We start from the raw sequence: 9,025 nt of genomic DNA, 5'->3' as shown, positions 1-9,025 counted from the left end.
ATTGCTATCAGTACCTCAGCAAACTGGAATAATGCAGTGGCTGTGTCCTATGGCAACGCAGACGTCCCAGTTGTTTAAAAATGAGACCTAGGCTGCTGCATTTAATTGGATTATCTATTGCAATTGCCATTTTCAAAGAAAGAAACGATATGTTTATACTTGCGGTAAAATGCAACTTAGCATTTAACAGATTAAATAGTTGCACACTTTGAAATATGCAGTAATATGCAGAAAGATGCTATTACTTCCTATGGCATAAAAATTAACCTGCTCTAAATATGGCCTGCAAACATTCTTTTAATATTCCAAGTGGGTGTTTCTCTCCTTATGATTGTTACTTTTTTCTCAAGTCTGAAGGTTTTTTGTTTTCAGAGGTGTCATTATCTTCCCTAGTTTTGTTGAAGGAATCTGCTGGAAAGTTCAGAACGAATTCTTATGAGCAAGATGCTAATCGAAGAGGGTGAAGTACTTGAAACTTTGCAGATGACCTTTCTTCAGATGGTGAAGTTCTCATTAAAATAAGATACTGGAAAGGGAAAAACAAAACTGGTTTTGAACAGCCTGACTAAAAATCCCTCAACTTTTCTAGCTACCTAGAATTAACTCCTTACAGTTTTTATTTAATCATTACCTGTATTTAATCTAGAATTAAAGATAGCACAAACATGGGTTCTTGATTTCACCTTTAAAAGGATAAGCAGGAATGTCCTGCAAAAAGTGAAGAATCTTGGCATGACCTTTTGACATAGCATAATGAAAAAGGGAGATGATTTGCATCTGCTGAAATATAACATCAGTATGTGTTCTATTTATGGAGCATACTGAGTCACGAGCGAGATCAGTGTTCACATCTGATGAACATTTCCCTACAAGTTCTCTTACTGTTTAGGTAAAACAAGATTAAATTTCAATTTTTTAACTTTTTTTAAACAGTCTTGATTCTTTTACAAGTTTCCAAGAAAAGGTAGAACATTATAGTCACTAAAATGTAACAGATGCATTTAAATAGGCAACAGAGACAACTTTTGTAATATAATTTTGTAATGAATGCTGTAAAAGAATTAAAATGAGAGGGCAGGAATATGTTTTTTAAGGTTGTTCGTTCCATAAATTTCATTCATCCCCTAAACAGTTGTTACTCTTCCTTCTTGTAGATCTGTCAAAAAGAGTAGAAGGAAAATGTAATAGTAAAAGCAAACATTTTGTTTTAAAAAAATCAGTTAACATACAAATTACTGAAGCTATAACTTTAAAAAGTACTGTCTTCCCAGTTCTCTAAATCGGGTTAATAGAGTGCAGTCAGTTTTACCAGAGGTCATGGTGATTCATGGCGACTGGCAGTCAGGAGCCCTGGTGCTGTGTCCCCCCTCTACTAACAATTCATTATAACCTTACAAGCGCGCCTGATCTCTGCGTTGCTTTCCCCGTGCTCCTTTGTAAACCACTGGGTAGAACCTGGAGAAAAGGTACCATGTAACAAATATAAAATTTTGTGCCATATTTGGCATATGATCAAGATACTTTTAGGAGCAAACAGTACGTATGTAATAAATATAGGAAAGAAACATGCCATTATAAAATATCCTCCCCATACTTCTCCAGCATAATCATGAGACTTCTCAGTCTGGCAGGACCTAGGTCTGAGTGTGAGATTTCTCAGGATTTTTAAAAATAATACTCAAATACAATGTTTAATTACAATGTTATCCTTCATGTAGAATGTACTTCTCCCATCAGTACTGGTTTGCTCTGTGTATAGAAAGGCTGTCACTGGAACAGGAGACAAAACTCCCATTAATATTAGCAATACAAAACTCCCGTTAATATTAGCAATACAGGAGCCATCTCATAGACGCTTTTGCATAGCTTTCAGTCATACTCAGTGTGACAGGGAAGCAAGTAACACCCATCACTGAGCGTCATGCCTACAAACCATAAAAAGCCAGTTGCATTTTTAAATGTTTTTAGTGTATGGTAGCAGATATTTTAATAAATGAGTGGACCGAGGTTGTCCCAGGTAGCATTTTCAAAGTACTACCAGAAGCTCACACATGAGAATTTTATAGGCATCTCTTTAGGTATCTCTCTAGCATGATCAAGTCCTCACCAGACTGTCGTATCTGCTTGGCTTGGATTGAGGACGTACAGATTCTCAACAAATAAATTTGCCCCTTTTAGATGAGCTTTTTCTGTTACTTGCAAAAGGTGGTTTGTTTCAGGATTTTTAAAACTTCACCAGACGTATACATTGAGAAACATTAGCAATTTTCAGGTGAGCATTTTTTATTTTAATTGAAGCTCCAGTATTGGCATCTAAGCAAAATCCTCACGTTATCAACAGTGCTGAGCATGTAGCAGCTCTTTTATAGAGAAAAAGCACTGCTACAGGCTGCGAGCAGGTTGTTGGTTGTTTTTTAGATCTACCACTAGGGTCCTAGTTCTGAGACAAGACTTTAAAAACAGATACACAGTTACCGCTGTTACACTGTGGGCATCTACCAGATTAATCTGTTTTATTTCTTTACCTTAGCTGTTAAATTATTAGCCTGCAGGTCTGTGGCTCGATTGACTAGATCCAAAAGTATGGGAAATAAGCATTACTGGAGGAGTAAAACTAGGTGTAACTACTCAGCAGAAATGGACGTTTCTTTTCTGTTGTTATTCTTTTAACTTAAATTCTGTGGTGGTTTTTTTTCCTCCCAGGTTGTGCAGCCGTTGCCAGTGGTGCCTAAAACTGAATCAGCCAAAACCTCACCTGTCAGAGGGGAAAGCCCGAGGGGCTCGTGTAGCTGCGTGGGGTCACCAAAAGCCACACGGCTCCTCCCCTCCCTCCTCCTCCCGTCAGCTCTGCTTGGGCCGCTGACACGTTTTGGCCGCCCGGCAGGCGCACGGGGGGAGGCGGCGGGGCCGGACCGGACTGGGCAGGGCGGAGGGACCGGCCCCTCCAGCAAAGGGCCGGCCCGCCAAGTTGTCCTGCCGGTGGGGCCGGCTCGGCAGCCGGTGCGATGACGCCTCCGGGGGCCCCAGCGGGACCGACCTGGTGCTGCCGGGCTGGGGCGGGGCGGGGAAGCGCTTCCGGGTTGGGGAGGGTGGGGCGCCGTCATGTGACACAGGCTTAAAGGGGAAGCGGCGGCGGCGCCGTGCGGGTGGGCGCTGAGGGCGGTGGCAGCGCGGGGCGCGCCGGCCGCGCGGACAGGTAGGGCGGGGCGGCGGCAACCCCCCTCCGTCGGCGTGGCGGTGGTCTCGGCCCAACCGCTCTCCCTTCCCGGGGCTGGGGAGCGGGAGGGACGGCCTCTACCATGGCAGCGGGGCGGGGGGAGGCGGCCGGGCCGCAGGGAGGGAGCGCGACCGCCCGCCGCTCCCCTCCTTTGAGGCGGGGGCCGCTCCCGCTGCGCCGCGGGTGACCGGGCTCCCTCTCGTCTCGCAGGCCCGCGGAGGTGGCGGCGACGCCGGGAGGCCCACAGCCATGGCCGACGTAAGTGCGGCTCCGCGGGGCGGTTGGGCGGCGGTTGGGGCGCGGGCGGCGGCTCGGCCTGAGGGAAACGCCGGGGCGGGGCGGGGGCGACCGTCGGGGCGGGTGCGCCTGGGGCGGCGGCGGGGCTGGGGGGTCGGGGCCTGTTGGGGAGGGAGAGCCGCCCCGGCGCGGACGGCGGGGCTGCACCCGGGGGAGCGGGGCGCAGGGCGCTCCCTCCGCCCGCCTTCTGTGGAAATAAGTAACGTGCCGCCCGTCTCTGCCCCCAGGACCTGAAGAGGTTTCTGTACAAGAAGCTGCCGAGGTAACTGGCGGGGGGGGGGGCGCGGCGGGCCCGGCCCGGCCCGGCCCTGCGGCGGCTGCGGGCTCTGGGCGCTGCCCCCGGCCCGCCGGAGCGGAGCCCGCAGCGGCTGGCGGCCGGGCTGCCCGGGCGGCGGGGCCGGCGGTGAAGTCGCTTTCAGCTTGCCAAGGCGATTACCTGAACCCTCCTGACCGCAGGGAGCTGGTAATTGCCAGCCCCTTTCGCTGTTGGAGGGAGTAGTCGTATAACCGGTACGCGCTCCTGGTTGTTTTAAGTGAGCTGGAAGGACCTCGAGGTGAGGACAGCTTAACCCTTCCCTCGCTCGTTTGAAGAGAAGGGAAGGGTGCGCACCGTGGCGTCATGAGGAGTGGAAAAAACATTCCTCGTGACTCGGTTGCCTAATCCTTGATAATTCCCTTTTCGGTAATTGCCAGTTACTAGCAGTGTTGTACAGCTACAGTTGGAGACAGCATGCAAATACAGCGAAACTGGCACTCGTTGAGCGAGGACAACATGACAGAGACTCTTGCTTGACTAATGAAATTTGATTAGTATCATCAGTCCTCTTTCTGAAGCTAAAAGTTACGTGCAATTTTCTGTAGTTCTGTTTTGTATGTGTCTCTTTACTGCTCCAAGAGACCGCCTGGAACAGAACAAGTCCCTTTCAGTGAAATACTAAATTAGTGAAGGCATCGATGTTTTCCATATTTTCCCCTTCCTTTCACATTTGTGCAGGAAAAAAAATCTTTGCTACTAATTACTCTGGTTTTAACATGGTGTCTCTTCATTTTTTTGCAGCGTTGAAGGTCTTCATGCTATTGTAGTCTCAGATAGAGATGGTGTGCCTGTTATCAAAGGTAACTTCAGCTTCTCACTGTGCTCTGCAACCGAATTCCTGATTGAACAGCAGGGGGTGGAAAAGTACAGCAGCATCTTACCAGGCATAACCAGAGACCTCAATATACAAAACTGGAGAATTAAATTAGACTTTTACCTCAAATTCAATAGTTGATTATGTACCTCTTTAAATTTATCCTTTTGTTTGTGTCCTCAATAATTGTAGGCCACAGAAATTTTTCTCAGTGAGAAGGGCTGGAGTGCTGTAAGGTTCTTGTATCTTCAAGTCACTTGCAGGCTGATTGATGCAAAACACTAGAGAAAGCTTATCAGGATTTTGTTGGCTTGGCTGGTCTGCTCAGAAGCAATTGTGTCCAACTTTTACACATGTTATCCCATTTAGTTTGCTTTTTGGTACTGTAATTTTTATCATATCTCTGCAGCCCTTCTTTAAGATGTTTTTACATTGTAAGTACACTAATTTAAGAATACAGGGGTTCAAGTACTGCAGATTTTTTTTTGATGTCCCAAAGTATTTTAAACACGTAGTAGAACTTGCACATCTTCACCTGTTTTTATTCAAGTGGTTATGTGCCAGTGATCGTTTCAAAGGCTGGAATCAGTGCAAACAATGAGGGACACAAAACCAAAGTGACATCAGCACAGGCTGAGCATCATAAGGGAAAAGACTGTTTCTTAGTTATGCTGGGAAGGACACTGGTGTCATGAGCACTGATCATGTACGGAACATTAAACGAGGTACTACTCACGAAGATTGTCCTGTACTCGTTGTGGAAGCATGTAAGATGTGTTACACGTTCCCCAGCAGCAGATCTGCTTTTGGCACAGCACTAAGCTGGATAAGGAGTTGCGATGCAGTGACAGATACCATGTAAAAATAAGAATTTTCTTGTTTCCTTCCAGTTGCCAACGATAATGCTCCAGAACATGCACTGCGACCTGGCTTTCTGTCCACCTTTGCCCTTGCCACAGATCAGGGCAGTAAACTAGGACTTTCTAAGAACAAGAGTATCATCTGCTATTACAATACGTACCAGGTGGGTAACCTCAGTGTCGCCTGCTCTCGGTGACCTGAGCTGTTCTTGAGCAAGGGAGAGGTGGTTTAAACTCTGCTAGATTTCCTGTTGGCTGCTGTTGAAGTATTTGTGGTTTATTTCTCACACTGTTTAAATGGCTAAGCTAAACTTTTGTGCTATTTGTTAAGTTTCTCTTATATTTCTCAAAACTGAGATTTACTGGTTGAAAGTGATGAATTTTTCTAAACAGGTGGTAATTGGGAATTTGCAGCAGGTGCTGCTCGTATGGTCTTCAGAATCTGTTATGAAGGGTTTATGTTCTGTTTTACAAATAATACTTGTTTATAATCAGTGACACCTAAAGTTAAACAAGCACATGCAGCTTACTTCATAGCTGATTTTGCTGACAGTATGACTTTGATGTAAGTAAGCCTTGAAATACCACTCACATTTTTTACAAACTGGTTATTTGTGTCCTGAAATCCCTCACCTATTAAGTTTCTGCTTCTTCCCGAGTTCCAGTAGTCTTGACAGCTTTTTTTATTATGACTGCAGTAAACTGGCCAGCTGTTTAGCCTACAGTATCTAGCTTTGTTGGGAAAATAAATGCGTGAATGCGTTAGTTTACACATGTTGAGTACATCGCTTTCATTCTCTTGGTGCTACTAGCTTGTGCTCAAGGTTCCCATTCCCTATTAATGGAAGAAGAGATACTGCTGTACACAGAATAGTATTTTAAAACAAAAAACATGCCTGTCCTCTTGTTACCCATGGAGAGTGTGGTCTCCATAGTGTACTCTGCAGTGTTTGCAGCTGAGTTAGATTTCTGGTGGCTAATGCTGCAGAACACAGGAGGGAGGGAGGGAGGGAGGGAAAGGCTGGGCTTCCCATGTGCAGCTCCCTGTACTGTGGTGTAAGTTCTGTTGGTGTTTCTAACCATGAATCTTATGAAATAGATGCACTGAAAAGTCAGCTCTGTGGCTCTTGCTACTGCTTGTCCTTTAAACTGAGGAGGCTGCTTGTTTCAGAAAGAATTTATGTGGCAGAACTCTGGCATCCAACATGGTTTAACTGCTGGATGAACACTGTTCTCTCTCCTTGCAGGTGGTGCAGTTCAATCGCTTACCTTTGGTAGTGAGTTTCATTGCTAGCAGCAATGCCAATACCGGTATGTCTTCACATGAATTTTAAAGGTTGCAGTATTTTAAGGCCCAGACGTTTAAATAATTGAGAGTAAAATACCCAAATTTACTTCAAGGTATATTAACTTTGCTCCTACTATGAATTTTGCCAGTGTATTGTCAAGGGGAGAAGGGAAAGGTGTGAGTAAAAACTCATGGATTTTAGGTGACTTGAAGTTACTCTGTTAGAAGCACACTTCTCCTGTGATGAACCTTACCCTTGCTACATGAGAGTGTTCACTGCACCGGCAATGATTGTACTGTCCAAACCGTCAGTTCCGAGTTATGTTCTGCAGTAACATGTGCAGCTTTATCTTCTCACTTCTGTGGGGTGCGGAAATCCTTTGGCGGGGCAGCTGACCTTGCTTGTGAGGGTGTTGGCTAATGAGGGAATTTAATTCCTGCACAGCTGCTTGGGCCTCGGTAGCCGTGGGAAGCACAAGGTGACAGTGGAGGTGAGCCGCAGCACGGGGGAGAGCTGCGCCGCATGGCTGCGCTCCTGGGGGTGCTGCCAGCATCCTGCCTGGGGGTGCTGCCCGCTGCTCCCGTGGAGAGCGAGCAGCTCGAGTGAAACCCTTTGTGTTTTGGGAAACGCTGCCCATGACTTGGGAGGGAGCTGCAGGGTTTGGAGAGAGGCTTCTCAGTTATGTCATTTGATGGGGTGTTCTGTCTCTTCTCTCTTTCCAGGGCTGATTGTAAGTTTAGAGAAGGAGCTCACGCCCCTCTTTGAAGAACTGAGGCAGGTTGTCGAAGTGTCTTAACCTGACGGTATAGCCGGAGTGCAGCATCCCTCTGCAGCCCAGTGGACAGAAAGATTCAATAATCCTCAGTCAAATAACATGTCTCAGAAGAAATACCACAGCTCCTTAGTATACTAAGTAAGAGTAAATTGTACATAGTACTGAATCTGAAACGATCTACTAGTGTGTTGTAGGTGGATGTTACTTTAGGCCATGCTTCTTGTATTGTGCATTACTGGAGAGACCACCAAAATAGCTCCCATGGAGTTCAGCTCAGCCTGCTGAGCCAGATCAGCATCGTGCTGTTGGCTCAAGTCAGCAACCCACAGATCTCTTGCTTTACAGGGAACCGTGCACGCGGTGGGGTCCCTCCTCAGGCCAGCTACCACTGCCTGCTGGAAAGCAGGTCGGTTGTATAGTGCTATCAAAGATGTGGTTGAAAGAGTATTGTGAGAGCAAGTTCACTAGCAGTGATGTGTCGGTACAATCAGTCAACATCCCAGCCGCCTTACCTGGGTGACACTTTGGCAAGGGAGTGCTACTAATCTGGATGCTCGCTGCATCCTGCTGCCGCTAAGAAGAAAGCTATTTCTATGAAAGCTGTTGCTTTAGGGGTTTTCCTGATGCCCAGATAAAAGCACCTGAACAATGTCTCACTTCTTCATGGGGTTTTTGTGTAACATGGTTGTGAAGATCTCATGTCTCATAGTCTTGGTGTGGGTTCATCACTGGTGACACTCTCAGCTCATTTACCCTTAGGTTTTCCTAAGTAAAAAAATATAAATAAAATACAGTATTTTTAAATGACAGAGCCTGGTCCACTCTTCTGTTGCACCATAATACTCCACAGCACATCAGCTTTTCTGTGGAGAGAACAGGTCTCTTAATCGCTTGTAAATGGACAAAATCCAGGAGTTTACAGGCTGAAAATGAAGCAGCGTGTGTCTCAGCCGGGTGATAAGGATACTGAGCCCTGTGCCAGGGCAGCGATGCAGAAGTTCGTGCTGATGGGCTCCCAGTGGCTGGGGGTCAATCCCTTGCTCTTTGCCCCCCCTCGTTCCCTCCCCCCTGTGATGACTGCGGCATAGACTTCCCACGCTGAAGCAAGCACCGCTGGCCTGAGAGCTCCTGACAGAGCTCTGCCTCAGGCTGGGGAGGGGGTGCCACTGCCCCCCCATTTATACCTCCCCCAGCTTCAGCACAGGCAGGATGGGGAGAAAGGGTGGTGCTGGAAACGAGGACGGGGAAGTCTTGACTGAGAAGCTCTCTTGGATATATAAAAGTTGTCAGTCAACCCTTTTCCATTTAAACTGAGCTCCTGGCGTGAGTTTCCTGTTGCTGGTCACTACAGAAGCAGCTGGAAACTGAGCCCCAGGTGTCTCTGCGTATTTCTGGCCAAAAGCGTTCGTGTTTTGCCTCAGGCCTGCTCTTGCTGTTCACTTCTGCTCAACTGTCTG

The 9,025-nt window shown here is 46.9% G+C and overlaps 1 protein-coding gene across 3 annotated transcripts; it reads left to right on the top strand.

Moving 5' to 3' along the window:
- The first annotated feature begins 2,873 nt into the window (after positions 1-2,873).
- Positions 2,874-8,377, top strand: LAMTOR3 (late endosomal/lysosomal adaptor, MAPK and MTOR activator 3). Of its 3 annotated transcripts, none has more exons than XM_074866819.1 (7): positions 3,020-3,040; positions 3,428-3,475; positions 3,742-3,776; positions 4,572-4,630; positions 5,535-5,668; positions 6,752-6,815; positions 7,516-8,377. In XM_074866819.1, the coding sequence occupies exons 2-7, from the start codon at positions 3,467-3,469 to the stop codon at positions 7,587-7,589; spliced, it is 375 nt and encodes a 124-aa protein (XP_074722920.1). In that variant the 5' UTR covers positions 3,020-3,040; positions 3,428-3,466; the 3' UTR covers positions 7,590-8,377. The 3 variants fall into 3 exon arrangements, with proteins under 3 accessions (XP_074722918.1, XP_074722920.1, XP_074722919.1); XM_074866818.1 differs by lacking the exon at positions 3,020-3,040 and adding an exon at positions 3,084-3,196; XM_074866817.1 differs by lacking the exon at positions 3,742-3,776 and having other exon boundaries at positions 2,874-3,040.
- Positions 8,378-9,025: the final 648 nt, after the last annotated feature.

This window comes from Strix uralensis, chromosome 4 (genome assembly GCF_047716275.1).
Source record: "Strix uralensis isolate ZFMK-TIS-50842 chromosome 4, bStrUra1, whole genome shotgun sequence".
NCBI classification, from domain to species: Eukaryota; Metazoa; Chordata; class Aves; order Strigiformes; family Strigidae; genus Strix; species Strix uralensis.
Note: the sequence above shows the minus strand (reverse complement) of the source record. Positions and strands in the feature narration are given on the sequence as shown.